The following is a 15,960-nucleotide window of genomic DNA, read 5'->3' as shown; positions in this document are numbered from 1 at the left end:
ATAAGAATTCTGGCGGGGGAACTGTTAACAGTCTTGGGTAGAGATAAAGGACTTAAGAAGGGACCTGGGAATGGGTAGGAGGCACAGATCAAAGATTTTTTGTGTAATTGGGATGATTTGGATGTAAGTTCAAAGAATGTGGTGAAGAGGGGGAAGTGCAGGATGACAGGGTTATACCTGAGTTATTTATTATAATAGTGGCCTAGCTGGTCTTTGTTCCTTATTCCTCTGTTACACTGTATTTCCTTTTATACTGATTTTTCTCCTGCATTTTTGTTTACTGTTTATATCTAGTCTGAACTTTTCCTGGTGTTCACAGTGCTGGTACTTTCATTTTTGCCTATACCAGGCTTATCCCTACTCCTGATCCATACTCTGTTTTCCTTGCTCATGAAATGCTCATTAACTGTCCTTGATGCATATCTGAATCTTACCCATTTTCAAGCACCCAGCTTAGGTTCATGAAACTTCCTATTACAGGCTGCATTAAATAATAACATTGGTTTTCAGACTTTGTTTTGCTAGGGTTTCTTGGGGGCTTCTAGGGGCCAGGAGCTTCCCCGCACGTGCAAGGTGTATCTATAGCAACTCTGTGCTGCCTCCCCCTCATCCTATGGGCACAAAAAATTTTTCAGAAGTTATTTTTAATTGAAGTATATATATTAATTGAAGTATACAAAAGTTTTCTATTTAGCACATTGCCCAACCAAAGGTCCTGTTTAGAACATTGCTTGACAAAAAGTTCCATGGCCAAAATATCTCTTGACTAAACTGATTTTTTTTTTTTACTTCATAAAGGTGATTTATCTTTGTTGATTGTTTTTAAATTAATTCTTTTATCATAGCACTCAAGAATGACTAAAAAAAGAAAACGCCAAGATGATTTTCAAAAAGTAAAACTAAAAGTTGGTAAAAAGAAGCCCAGGTTAGAAAATGCTACAGTTACAAACTTTAAAACGAAGACTATACATCTGCCTGACCAGCTCAAAGAGGATGGAACACTTCCAACAAACAACAGAAAACTTAACATTAAGGTAAATCATAAATATTATTTTGATAAAGTAGGATTTTCCTTGAAATCATCTAGAATGTTATATTTTTGTGAAAAGTTGTTTTAACTCAGGGTTTATTAATGGCTAAAGGTTGGAGTTTATCTGTTACCCAGATCTGATGTTGCCACTGCAGCTTTCCCACTTCCTCCAGAAAGACTTGCTCAGCTAAAGTCAAAGTGATTTCTCCCTTGTATATTTATTTGATGATTTAATATGTCATCTGGAAATAATTTCTGTATTTCACTATTTGATGCATCAAGTTTTTGATGTGACAGTTTTTTAGCTGTTTTTATAGCACATTAAGATAGGATCCTGTCTTATCCATTTTTGAACCCTTATAATATGTAGTTTATTCCAGATTCATAGTGAATGTGTGAAGTTAATTGAAATTTGAGCAGTGGTTTTGCTTAAAAATTTAACAGTTTTATTGAAATGTAATTTACACATAATAAAATTTATCATTTGAGTGGACAATTCAGTGGTTTTTAATGTATTTACATTATTATGCTACTATCACAATAATCTAATTTCAGAACATTTTTGTCACTTCAGAAAGAAACCTTATACCTATTAGAAGTCACTCTCCATTCCTTCCCCTCACTAGACAGACACTGATCTATCTGTAAAGATTTGCTTATTCTAGACAATTCATATAAATGCAATCATACGAAATGTGGTCTGTTATTACTGGTCTTTCACTTAGCATGTTTTCGAGGTTCATCCATGTTGTAGCACGTATCAGAACAGTACTTCATTCCTTTGTATTGTCAAATAGTATTCCACTGCAGGGCTGTGTCATATTTTTTCACTCATCAGTTGATGGGCATTTGGTTGTTGCCACTTTCTGACTCTTATGAATAATGCTGTTATGAACATTTGTGAACAAATCTTTGTGAAGATATACATTTTCTAGTTTTGCTTTTTAATCTCTGAAGGTTAAATAACGTCAAAAGGTATTTGAAGTTATTGTTTCTTTACAGATTATATAAATTATTCCACAAATAAAATTGCCAAGTGTTGTACTCTGAATAAAATACACAGACACTCTGAAAGACCACTTAAAATAGGTAGAATATAGGTATAAATACATATTTGGTATATAGTAGGTCTTTAAGTGGTGGTAATGATGCTGTCATTTTCAATGATAGTGTGCCTAATCCTGCGTAGTTTCAAAAAGAAAATTCTGACTGAAAGTTATGTTATGCTTTTATTCAGCTAAAGCTATGCTAAGATAAAACTTTCTGATCTTAACAAAAGCTTCATTTTTCTAAAAGTAACATTTAGAAATACTTACCAAAGCAGTCTCCAACCCCCCACCCCCACTGGAGTGTCAGTTTATTAGCATAGTTTTAGTTAACATGCTTATTTGAAAATGATGTAATGTGTATGTATATGCCTAAAGATTGTGTTTTTATTTTTATTTATAGGATTTGCTGTCACAGATGCATCACTACAATGCTGGGGTTAAACAAAGTGCTCTTCTTGGACTTAAAGACCTTTTGTCTCAATACCCATTTATAATTGATGCACACCTTTCAAACATATTAAGTGAAGTGACTGCTGTGTTTACAGATAAAGATGCTAATGTACGATTAGCAGCAGTTCAACTTCTTCAATTCCTGGCCCCCAAAATACGAGCTGAACAAATTTCTCCATTTTTTCCTTTGGTAAGTGCCCATCTCTCTAGTGCCATGACTCACATTACTGAAGGAATTCAGGAGGACTCTTTAAAAGTTTTGGACATTCTGCTGGAACAGTACCCAGCTCTAATTACTGGCCGTAGCAGTATATTGCTTAAGAATTTTGTAGAACTTATTTCTCATCAGCAGCTGTCCAAAGGACTGGTAAATAGAGACAGATCCCAGTCCTGGATGCTTTCTGTAAATCCTAATCGGAGACTCACTTCTCAGCAGTGGAGGCTGAAAGTCTTAGTGAGACTCAGTAAATTCCTTCAGGCCTTGGCAGATGGATCCAGTAGGGTGAGAGAAAGTGAAGGACTTCAGGAACAAAAAGAAAATCCCCATGCCACTAGCAACTCCATTTTTATCAACTGGAAGGAACATGCCAACGACCAGCAACACATCCAGGTTTATGAAAATGGGGGTTCACAGCCAAATGTCAGTTCACAGTTCAGGCTACGGTAAGAAGGATTTCAGTTATGTCCACACTCAGTTTTCCTATATTGAATTATAACTGCTGACCGTTGATGGCTAATGGTGGGAAGACATGCAGTTGTCTTCTGTAGTTTCATATAGTTACTCATAATTTGATTTTATTTACTGATGGGAGGAGTCATTTCAAAGTTTATTAATTTACTCATTTGTAGCAAAGCCTAATGAAAAGTAAAAAATTATAGTCTTTTGGCTTTGTCATCTTAGAATTCTGCTTTTCTTCCTAGTGTTGATCAATGTAATTATCAATTCATGGTGCTTCATTTTGCTGGTACTTTATATTTTAAGGTTTAAATTAAGCAAGGAATAATATTTTTTAATTAAATTAAAAAATTTTTTTATTCTTACCTTTCCTTGTTAGGTACCTGGTTGGAGGACTAGGCAGTGTGGATGAAGGCCTGCCATCTCCTGAAAACCTGAAAGGATTTATTGAGATAATAATTCCATTGCTAATTGAGTGCTGGATTGAAGCTGTGCCTCCACAACTAGCTGCTTCTGTTGGAAATGGTATAGAACGAGAATCCCTGCAGATTATGCAGCAAGTTCTTAACATTATTTCCCTTCTGTGGAAACTCTCTAAACAGCAGGATGAGACCCATAAATTGGTGAGAACTAATAGGTTCTTTATTTTCTGAGTAATGCCTTTTATCATGACAAATTAGAAATCAGCATATTACTATTAATTGGCTATGCATTTTCCAAAAAATTCCCAGGGTTTAACTGTAAACTTATTTCTTACATTGGCTCAAAACTACAAATGAAAACAGTTTTGCGAGTTTATTATCTGTATGTTTAAATTTTTAAGCGGAATGCATAACAGTGTGCTTGATTTCATTTGTTTTTATTAGCTATAATTCACAATAGAGTTACAATGTATTGTTTATGGCAGATTGATTATGTAGGAACATTCTAGTTTCTGGAGACCTCTTACAGGATTTAAAAAGTGGCTCATTAAGTAGTCTCTTCCAGTTTGTGCCATGTTACCAAGTTTATGGCAAGAAATGGACCAAACTGAAGATCTCATAATCAACCCAGAGAAGTTTTTAAACTACTACATTTTAGGGAAGAAGCTACACACAGATTTGCTTAGTGTATGCTTTTTTGTTTTCTCTTGATAAAGGATGTAAGGTCTGAAAACATTTCTTAAAGTTACCTTTACTGTAGGTAAGCTGTAGTTGTAGGTATGGTGTGAGTGAAGTTAACCTAAGTAATTCCAAGTCATAGGACAGTTTCTTGCTAGAAAGCTGACAGCAAAGACATATTTCTTGATGAGTAAATTTACCTCCTGTTTGGGGAGAATTGAGTGTTGGTGGCTTTTTTAAAGTGTTATGTTGTAGTGAATATAATACATAGTGCATGGAGCAAGTAAGGAAGAACAGGCTCTAAGATTAATTGGTGCTGGATTAATGTGGTTAATCTTAAAAAGGGTAGCTGCAGGAACAATACTAAAGCTTGAAGCATCTGTTTTACAGAAGAATTTCTGCAAGGACTTGACAAGGCAGGTGTGAATCCTTGAAGTTGCCTACATACGTCCAAAACTGGCAAGGCAGTTTTTTAGTTTTATTTAGCTCTTTTTATTTCATTCAAGCTCACGAGTTAGTAAGACACATAAAATAAGACTGGGGTAAATTATAATAGTATTTCATAATCTTGAAGAGCGTTACAGAATTGTACTAAGGTGTGTGTTTCTTTAAATAGCTTACTGTATCGCTATTAACCTATTACCCATCATTCTGTAGGGATGTTTTATGAATTGCTTTCTCAGATAGGATGGCATTTTTTTGATTATAATTTTGAGCCTGTTTTATGATTTATTGCATAAATTGGCAAGAAAATGATCATGATTGGGGTATTGTATATGATTTTATGAAAGTGAAGCTTGTTCTCCTTTATGGCAATTAATTTGTGATTGTAGGCTAGTCACAGTAATAATGCTTGCAGCTTCTTAGAAAATATATACATTATTTGGAGTCTTGAATGGCTGTATTTTCATTTGAAAGGCTAAGATAAGAAGTAAAAGTAATGATATTCAGTGTGATCTTAAGTACTAGGCTTTTTTTCATTTTCAGAAAGCTGAAAAATAAAATTCCAGGCATTTTGGTGTTTGTTTTTTCCTGGGCACTGGTTAGTGTTTATTATTGCTTTAGTAATAGTATTTGTAATTAGAATGGTAACACTAAATGCAAATTCATTAATTGTGCTAGTTTTGGATCATCTGCTGTCATTCAGATGATACTGACAAAGGATCTAAACACTGCCTTAATTTTATGGATGTTTAAAGTAGCTATTCTGTGGTATTATGACTGTATTTATTAGCAGTCCATTAACATAGGATACTAAGTTCAGAAGACTGGTCTGCCTAGACTGTTGAAGGTTATATAGAATACTGAATTGGGATACTGTATAAAATTGAAATAAACCGAGGTGGTTAATTCAAATAGGAATAGTATTTAAAAGCATCCACAGGTAGAATTTGCTAATTTACCCTGGCAAATTTGTTATTTTCGAACTAGATAAGGTAAGATCTATTATCTTAGAGACAAAGTATAAGTATGTATATTAGTTATATCAGGTGACATTAAAATGCACATTAGTTTATTTTTTGTTACCATTCCCACTGTTAGTTCCTCTCTCTCATTCACCTTCAGTTATAGCTTAGTAGTTAAGGTATTGGGTGACCTGTAACAGCTCAGACTTTAGGAGGAATGAAATGGCATTCCTAGATCTTAAATTCTAATTATGTACCACAGGCTGAATTGTAGCTGTTTTCTCTCAGAAAATGTGTAGGTTTCCTGTTGATAAATTGGCGTCTGTATTAGGTGCAACCTTAGGGTCACTGACCACTTACATTTAGGTTTTGCTAAATGCATGTAGTGTGTTCGTATTTTGCTGCAAAGTTGAGGAATTTCATTTTTATCCAAGTAGTATTATTTTAAACCTTTTTAGGAATCTGAAATCTTTCATCTTTGCTTTGAAAACAAATCTCAAGTTACATTAAATCTTATTTGCAGTGGTTGAGTACTCAGATCCTTACTGAGGTTGCTTATTTCTGATATACTGTGTGTATCCTTAATATATAGCTAGTTTTAAAAATGAAATACAATTTAACATTAACTTTTTAATTAACTTTGGTTTTTGGAGTCCTGTATTAATAGCTTCAGGTCAGTATTATAATTTTACACTATAGAAATTTTGTTGTGTCTTAGCTTTGTATTTTAATGCTTGCTACTTTTTGCCCAAATGTTTCATTATTGTCTTTTTACCATGAAAATTAGAATTTGTGAAGAAAAGTTAGATGCAATCATGCATCAAAGATTTATTGAGCATGTATAAATGTGGGTCTTTAAATTAATTAAAATTCAGTTCCTCAGTAAACACTAGCCACATTTCAGGTGCTCAGTAGCTTCAGGTGGCAGTGGCTGCTGTACTGGACAGCATAGATATAGAACAACTCCATCATTGCAGAAAGGTCTTTTGAATAGCACTGCTCTGCAGTGTGCCAGGTTCTGTTCTAGGCTCTGGGAATACAGAGATGAACATGACTGACAAGGTGAGTACTTAGCTCTTGGTGGGGTTGATGGATGGTAAACAAATAGATGATGTTGTTATTAGGAATAAAGATGAAAGTGGGGTAAAGGGAGAACATACGATGGAACAGTGGGGGGGGGGAAGCTGTTTTAAATAGGAGGTCAGGAAATGCTTTCTTGATATTTAAATGTCACTGAATGAAGTGCAGGACCAAGTCTTGTGAAGACCTGTGGGAAGGACCTTCTAGGCACAGGGAACAGCAAGTGAAAATCCCTGAAGTGAGAACAAATTTGACATATTTGAGGAATGGCAGGAAGTCCTGTGCAAGTGAGGTACTTGAAAAATGGTAGATGATGTGGGAGAAAAAGTGACAGTAGCCAGATCATATGGTACCTTGTGGTAAAGAGTTTGGATTTTAACCTGAGTGTGGTGAAAAGACATTGGAGGGTTTGAGCAGAGGAGTGGCATGATCTAAATTATGTTTATTTGTAAATTTGACATATTAAAGTTAAATAAAACACTAATGAACTCCCATGTGCTCACTATCCAGCTCTAGCAAAACTGGAGGCCAAACTCAGACCATTGACCCCATGGATGACTAGTCGTGTCCTACATACACACCTATTTCCTTTATCCTTTCCTATATTTTTTTTTTTTTTTTTTTTTTATGCGTTACGCGGGCCTCTCACTGTTGTGGCCTCTCCCGTTGCGGAGGACAGGCTCCGGACGCGCAGGCTCAGCGGCCATGGCTCACGGGCCCAGCCGCTCCGCGGCATGTGGGATCTTCCCAGACCGGGGCACGAACCCGTGTCCCCTGCATCGGCAGGCGGACTCTCAACCACTGCGCCACCAGGGAAGCCCCTTTCCTATATTATTTTGAAGTGTGATTTGTGTTTTAAAAGATCACCCTGGCTGCTATGTAGATTATTGTGTTTAGGGGGAGCAAGACGAAAAGAAAGGAGACCATTGGGAGGCTGTTATAGTAATCTAGGTAAGAGGTAATGGTGGCTTGGAGTAGAATGGTAGCTAGTGGTTGAAGTGATGAGAAACAGCTGGATTCTGATAAAGCCAACAGGACAGATGGTGTGCAGAGTGAAGAAAAGAGGAGCAAGGGTAATCCCTGTGTTATGGTTCAAATGACAGTGTGACTACCTGTGAGGAGAGTTCAGTTTATTCATTTTAAATTTAAGATGCCTGTTAGAAGTCCAAGACAAGTTGTCAAGTACACATTTTTAGGTTGGGGAGAAGAGAAGAATCCAGTGAATGTAACTAAGGAGATGTAGGGTGACTAGCTATTTTAACACCTCAAATCCCACAAGCCAAGCAGCCCCTCAGTCCCTGGCAAAGTGGAATGATTGGTTCTGTCGATAGCAGGAAATAAGAGTGTTGTAATCTGAAATTAAGACAGTGTTTCAAGTAGGAGAAAATGATACAGACGAATACTGCTGAGGAATTTTAGAGAAGTGCGTTGCTTTGTGAAAGTGTTAAATACCTTTAATGGGCAACAGAATTGCTAGGGAATGGAGTTACAGTTAAGTGGAACACTAGGTTGAAGACTTTCTTGTATATTTTGTAAATATTGTATTAGTTCAGATTCAGAATTTTCTTAAATCTTATTTACTTCCTCCCTTTTTTCTCCTTTTTAAACAGATAAAATGCAAGTAAAAATAATTAAATAAAAGCACCAAAAAGATGAAAATTGGATGGCCTAACAGTTTATTCTGACTTTAAGATTTATTTACATATTGTATCATTAGCAGGTGTATTATAATTGTAAATTTATAGTTGAATATTGACAAGTTGTTAGATTTCTGCTTAAAGTCTTATTTGTCATTTTAAGTTATTGTTTCTTATAGATTTTCTAATCTTTGCTTATTTTACTAGGAGTCATGGCTTCGAAAGAATTATCTTACTGATTTCAGACACCATTTCATGAGTAATTTTCCATATGCCTTAAAAGAAATAACCAAGCACAGAAGGAAAGAGACAAACAAAAGGTACTGCCATTCTTTTTCACTGGTTAACCTAAAATTATCAGAAAATAATTAGCCTTAAACCGGAACTTTCTATACTGTGAGGTGTTTTTAATCTAGATTTTATCAAATAGAGATAAAAACAATAGTATGGCTGATCTTGAACAAGTCACTTTAAGCCCTGGGACTTCCAATTTTACTTACTTTTATTTTTTTAATCTTTAAAGTGAATGTTTTGTGCTAAATGAGTGTCAGGTATCAAATTGTGCAGATATGAATTTAATAAAATTTGCTGAGGTGGGTGGTTTATTTGTGAGAGGCACTGTGTAATTGTTGAATCTTTAGGTGAGAGAGTATCTTAAAGGTCATTAGTTCATTTGTACATGAGGAAACTGGTAATGAAACTAATATCAGTATCCAGAAGGAAGAGGGATAATTGGAGAAGAATAGTTCTCTTTTCTAAAAAAAATTTATGGATTAGAAGATGGAGTTTAAAAAAAAATGTAAGCCTGGAAGTTATTTAAAATGTTTGCCTCAAGTGAGAGCAGATAAATGTAAAAACAAATTGTCTAATAAAATTTGACAAGCAGGGCTTCCCTGTTGGCACAGTGGTTAAGAATCTGCATGCCAATGCAGGGGACACGGGTTTGAGCCCTGCTCTGGGAAGGTCCCACATGCCACAGAGCAACTAAGCCCATGCACCACAACCACTGAGCCTGTGCTCTAGAGCCTGGGAGCCGCAACTACTGAAGCGCACGCACCTAGAGCCCATGCTCTGCAACAAGAGAAGCCACTGTAATGAAAAGCCCGCGCACCGCAATGAAGAGTAGCTCCTGCTCGCTGCATCTAGAGAAAGCCTGCGCACAGCAACGAAGAGCCAACACAGCGAAAAATAAGTAAGATAAAGAAATTTAAAAAAAAACTACAGGTTTTTAAAAAAAAAAAAAAATTGACAAACAGATACAAGCTAGAACACGAAAGGTGCAGTTCCCCACCATGAGCAAACACTTGAAGGGATCTTGAAGTCTGTCAGAAGGTTCTTAAATTTATCAAAAGAAAGAAACTATGTGGAGTATCAGGCTCATGGAGCAGAGTTCAGAGGATATGCTCAGAAGTGATAAGTCTAGAGATAAGTCTATTGTAGGCAGATGAACTTTTCATTCATTCACTAATTATTTTGGTTGCAAAGTATTATGACAGATAATCAGATGTCTTAAGGTATACTCCTCGTTCTCTTAAGTGATTTCATAAACTGCTAGAATCGGTACAAAGTCTTAAAATTGATAAAAGAGTGTGTCATGGTCTAGTCAGAAGATGGAAATCACACCAGTGATTTTAACAGAGAATTTAATACAGTTTTTTTTTTTGTTTTGTTTGTTTGTTTTTTGCGGTATGCGGGCCTCTCACTGTTGTGGCCTCTCCCATTGCGGAGCACAGGCTCTGGACGCGCAGGCTCAGTGGCCATGGCTCACGGGCCGAGCTGCTCCGCGGCATGTGGGATCTTCCCGGACCGGGGCACGAACCTGTGTCCCCTGCATCCGCAGGTGGACTCTCAACCACTGCGCCACCAGGGAAGCCCTACAAACAGTTTTTAACTAGGTATTAAAGAAGTGGAAAGACGAAAGGGAACAGTAAGGTATTGTGGAGGTAGCGGCTACTGCCTCTAGATTGGGAGAACAAAGAGAAGAGGGGAAGAAGTTTGGAGGAAAGCCTGTCTGGAGCCAAAGCTCAGACCTCTAGGAAGGGGTTGGTGCTCAGCTGGTGCTAATGTCTTTGAGATCACAAGAGCGGCCCTGTGGGGCAGGGGTCCAGGATTTGGCAACGGGTTCTGGCTGGCTGGTGCTGGTGTTTCTAGGGGCATGATGATGCTGGTTCTGTGTCAGAAAAACCACAAAGTGGAACCAACTGTGGCTACTAGAATGAACTGCTGCTGGCTTCTAGAAGAGTTGTTGGGTTGCACTGGTGGCAAAGGGAAGCAAAAGTAGGACTAGGAAGCAAACAGAAAGGAAAGTGTCCCATTTTCCTCTTACAGCTTTCCAGTCTCTAGTACTCCCTTATTGGCAGAGCCTAACAAGAAGCCAGCTGTAAAGGAAAAAATGTGGCTCAGTTCCAGGATCACAAAACAGAGTGTAGAAGGGTGGTTTTGAAGCTGAGAAACAATAGCTCAATAACTTGCAGGAGAAAAAGTGAATTTACATATTTAACACAAGGCGTATGTAAGTGTCATTAGAACTTTACAATTAAGTGCTGTAGGAATTCATAGGAAGAGACATCCTTGTTAGGATAAACAGACAAAGCTGTGTTAGAGGGTAGTATTTGAGCATGGATATGATTTTAGCAGGCAGAAGTGAAGCAAGGGAGGAGAGATTACACTAACTGGAGGAGATAGCATATGAGAAAGCTGTAGGGTTAGGTAATGAACATGGGACCGATCTGGGTCAAATCTGGTTTCTGCTCTTGACTAGCCTTGATGCTGAAAGTCATTTCTTGTCTCTGAACTTCCTTTATCTTTCATCCTTGATCCTTTTGGCATTGAAGACTATTGGTTGGATCAAAACCACGTTTTAGGAATATTAATTTAGAGTTTCTGGAGTTGGAGGGGACAGAATCAAATAGGGAGATACTTTCTTGAGCAAGTAGGTTGTTAGGGTTTGTTTCCTCCAGATACAATTTTCTTACTAAAGCAAAAGTTTTTAATCAGGTGTGTGGATAAGCTTTAGAATATCCTTGAACTCTTGAATTGTGTGTGTGTATATTTTGTCCAGTATAATTTTCATCAAAATGAGATTGAATAATGGTTAGGATGTTTGGAATTTGGTAGACCATTAAATGTAAGTAAATTATTCAAGAGTATATTGGTATACTGTCATTATTCACTTTACTGGACACTTAAAATGTTTAAGGCAGTTACTATACCAGGTGCTGAGCATTTAGTGGAAAAGGAGATAGGTAGGCCAGTTCTCATGGAGTACAGTCTAGTGAGGGAGACTTTATTTCTATGATTCTTTTCAGTGACTGTGATAAGATCAGTGAAAAAGAATGTAGGGTAATATAAGAGTATATGATAAGAAGCTGGTCTTTCATGGGGGGTGGGGGGAGGAATAGAGTCCTAGGGAACACTGCCCTGATGAAGTGGTTTGTGCCAAGATATAAAAGGTCAAAAAAGGATATGAAGAGGCTGAGGTGGTGAAATTGTGGAATTTTTAACAAAAGTGAATTGGCAGTATAATTTATTCTTCGTAAATTTCCGCAGTGATTTGTTTTTAGGGAGCACAGGCTGCTACTGTATTGAGTTGGCCAAAATACTTCCATAAGAAAGTGCATTGAATATTTAGCAGATAGCCTGTGGAGGGCAACATGAGTTAGGGGAGCCAACAATGGTCTAGGCCAGTGGTCTCCATACTTACTCATGTACTCCCAGTTAATATTTGACCTGATGTCTAAATTTTTTAAATCTTAGGTTGAAATGCAGCGTTACAAAGGATGTTGTTTATTATTATTGTGGTAAAATATATATAACGTAAAATTTAGCATTTTAACCATTTTTAATTGTATAGTTGAGTGGCATTAAATACATTCCCATTGTTGTGCAACCATCACCACCATCCATCTCTAGAACTTTTTCATGTTCCCAAACTGAAACTCAGGACACGTTAAGCAGTAACTCTCCATGCTCCCCTTCCCCCAGCTCCTGGGAACCACTCTTCTACTTTTTTGCTTCTATTAATTTGACTTTTTTAGGTGCCTCATATCAGTAGAAGCATACAATATTGTTTTGTGTCTGGCTTAATTTCTCTTACCATGATATCTCAAGGTTTATGCATGTTGTAGCACTACTAGCATTTCATTCCTTTTTTTTTTAAATGGAGTTTATTTTTTAGAGCAGTTTTAGATTCATAATAAAATTGAACAGAAAGAATAAAGTTCTCATATACTGTACTCCTGCCCCCACAGTTGCATAGCCTCCCTCATTGTTGGCGTCCCACCCCACAGTTACATATGTGTTGTAATCTATGAACCTATGTTGACACATCATTAACACTCAAAGTCCATAGTTTATGTTAGGGTTCACTATTGGTATTGTACATGCTGTGAGTTTTGACAAATGTGTAATGACACGTACCCGCCATTATAGTATCATACATGATATTTTCACTGTCCTAAAAATCCTCTGTGCTTTGCCTATTCATCCTACCTTCCCCCATGTTTTTTTTCATGGTTTGATAGCTCATTTCTTTTTAGTGCTAAATAATATTCCATTATATGGATGTGTTTATCCATTCACTTACTGAAGAACCTCTTGGTTGCTTCCACGTTTTCATTACTTTTTAAGGCTAAATAATCTTCCATTGTATGTATACATCATATTTGATCTATTCATCTGTCAATGGACATGTGGGTGGTTTCTACCTTTTGGCTGTTGTGAATTATGCTGCTATGAATATTGGTCTCCAAATAGCTGTTCCAATCCCTGCTTTCAGTTCTTTTGTGTGTATCAAAGGTTATAACTTTGGCGTTACTGAAAATAGTGGCATTTTTAAAATTCATTGTAGTTGAGTGGTCTTTAAGAAAGCTTTCTTCTTGTACTCATCCTTTATTAATTTATACGGTGATTATTCTAATCAGGTAATTCGCATATGTGCTGGGAACAGATAACAGCCAAGTCTTGCCTTTGGCTTACAGATCAGCTTGTGAGAGGGAAAAGTTCACTGCTGACTAGAGTAGCCTAATAGTTGGGAAGATTTTCCAGTGTGCTGGGAAAATAAATTTATTTTTTCAGAGGGATTGCTTTGATTGATTTAGCAAGTTGAGATCAACTAAGTAGTGGTTGGGTGGTTGGGATCTATTGCAAAGTGTATTGGGAGAGGCTGATTTTCTCTTTATGGTAGTGATAGAAAGTTTCTTTTAGAAATACTTTTTTTGTTATTATTTTTTTAATTAATTAATTTTTGGCTGTGTTGGGTCTTTGTTTCTGTGCGAGGGCTTTCTCTAGTTGCAGCGAGCGGGGACCACTCTTCATCGTGATTCGCGGGCCTCTCACTGTTGCGGCCTCTCATTGCGGAGCCCAGGCTCCAGATGTGCAGGCTCAGTAGTTGTGGCTCACGGGCCTAGTTGGTCTGCGGCATGTGGGGTCTTCCCAGACCAGGACTCGAACCCGTGTCCCCTGCATTGGCAGGCAGATCCTCAACCACTGCGCCACCAGGGAAGCCCGACATACTTGTTTTTTAAAAGTGAGCTATGTTAAACATAGTGGGTAAATAATAGTTCAGACAGTATGTAAATGATTACATTTTAGAAAAATGTACTAACAAATAGATTCTTTGTGGGAACCCGAGGATAGAATAAGCCCCAGAGAAAGACAGTGCAGTAGGAATTGAGTACAGTCGACCCTTGAACAGCTCTGGGGTTGGGGTGCTGACCCCTCTGTGCAGTGGAAAATCCGCAGAGAACTTTACAGTCAGCCCTTCATATCCTTGGTTCCACATCCTCATATTCAACCAACTGGGGATTGTGTAGTAACTGTAGTTCGTATTTATTGAAAAAAATCTGTGTATAGGTGGTCCCACACAGTTGAGATCCATGTTGTTCAAGGGTTAACTGTACTTAAGCAGAAATCAAAAGGAAATTGACTTGCAGTTTCATCTATAGAAGAAATCTGGGCTTCCTGTAATTGAACAGAAATGTTTGTTAAGGTAAAAGGAAAGATCATCTGGAACAGTATAAAAGGTTACTTAGTAAAAAGAAATTTGTTGAATGTATTGTACAAGCGTACCTCCTTTTATTTTGTTTTGCTTCTTTGCCCTTGGCAGATAGTGCATAATTTTTTATAAATTGAAGGTTTGCGGCAACCCTGCATTGAGCAAGTCTGTTGGCGTCATTTTTCTAACAGCATTTGCACACTTCATTCATGTCTCTCTGTCACATTTTGGTAGTTCTTGGAATATTTTTAACGTTTTCATTATTATTATATTTGTTATAGTGATCTGTGATCACTGATCTTTGATGTTACTACTGTGACTCACTGAAGCCTCAGATGGTGGTTAGCATTTTTTACCAATAAAGTATTTTTAAATTAAGGTATGTACATTTTTTTAAAGCGTGATGCTATTGCACATTTAATAGACCACAGGTGAGAAATTGCTGTAGTGCCATATTTCTCCTTTCCTTTAAAGACTCTAACTGAATGTGTGTTAGACCTGCTTGCTGAATTTTTTACTTATTTTCTCTTGTCTTTATCTCATATCTTCCAGGTTTTAATTTTTTAGTTTTGTTCAGTTGTATTCAAACATATATTTGTTGAATTTGTTTTCTGTTTTTATTTTTCAGTTTTAGACTTTCTGTGCAGTTATTCCAGCATCATTTGTTGAAAAGACTATCCTTTCTCCATTGGGTTGCTTCTGCTCCTTTGTCTAAGATCATCAGTTGACTATACTTTGTAGGCCTATTTTAGAGCTCTTCCATTAACCTATATTTATCTGTTCTTTCACCAATACCATGCTGTCTTGATTACTGTAGTTGTATAGTAAGTCTTGAAATTGAGTAGTATGAGTCCTCCAACTTTGTTCTGCTTCAGTCTTGGGTAGTCTAGGTTTTTGCCTTTCTGTATAAACTTTAGAATCACTTTGTTGTAACTACAAAATAACTTGCTGGGATTTTGATTGGAATTGCGTTGACTCTATAGATCTAGTTGGGAAAAATTGTTACTTTGGCTGCTGAGATGATACAAAACTGGGATTAAGTTTTATGTAAGAGCTGTTTTTACTTCCAGTTCACCTTTACCCTGGAAGGGAGGCCCTTAAGGGTCCAGCTTGAAGTAGGGGTAATATATGAAAGTCCCCATGTTTGGCAGGCCCTGGGCTTTGTTTGACTTTTCCCTGTGAGGCCTCTAAAAGGTTACTTCATTTTTCCAGCCTTTTCTTTGGAATTGGCGGTTGCCCTCAGGTCTTGCTTTATTTTAGATTTGGGGACCCAGTAAATGTTCATTATCTTGTTAGCTCTTGAATGCTTTTGAGTTGTTAAAAACTATTTCATCCAGCTTTTAAAAGTTATTTTCAGGAAGGGGATTAGTTCTAATTACCTGCTGTGTCATTGAAAATGAGAGTATCCCCAGTGGCCTGCCTCCCTTTTATAGAATTGGTGGTCGGCTTATTTAGACTTTAAAATTTTGTATAAATTATTGGAAGAGCAGGATGAATTCTCCCAAGTTTGCAGTGTCGACTGAGACCTTCCAGACAG

The 15,960-nt window shown here is 37.1% G+C and overlaps 1 protein-coding gene across 2 annotated transcripts in view; it reads left to right on the top strand.

The window, feature by feature from the left end:
- TEX10 (testis expressed 10) overlaps positions 1 to 15,960 on the top strand; it is a 56,358-nt gene that overhangs the window by 2,667 nt on the left and 37,731 nt on the right. The window contains exons 2-5 of one of the 2 annotated variants that reach the window (XM_065878768.1): positions 846 to 1,034; positions 2,480 to 3,192; positions 3,585 to 3,828; positions 8,636 to 8,748. In XM_065878768.1, the coding sequence (XP_065734840.1) occupies positions 855 to 1,034; positions 2,480 to 3,192; positions 3,585 to 3,828; positions 8,636 to 8,748 (1,250 nt within the window). In that variant the 5' untranslated portion in view covers positions 846 to 854. Of the gene's footprint in view, positions 1 to 845; positions 1,035 to 2,479; positions 3,193 to 3,584; positions 3,829 to 8,635; positions 8,749 to 15,960 lie in introns of those variants that run through there. The other variant, XM_065878770.1, reaches the window with a different exon arrangement.

Source organism: Phocoena phocoena, chromosome 6 (genome assembly GCF_963924675.1).
Source record: "Phocoena phocoena chromosome 6, mPhoPho1.1, whole genome shotgun sequence".
NCBI classification, from domain to species: Eukaryota; Metazoa; Chordata; class Mammalia; order Artiodactyla; family Phocoenidae; genus Phocoena; species Phocoena phocoena.
The sequence above is the reverse complement of the archived record's forward strand: the minus strand, read 5'-3'. Positions and strand labels throughout refer to the sequence as shown.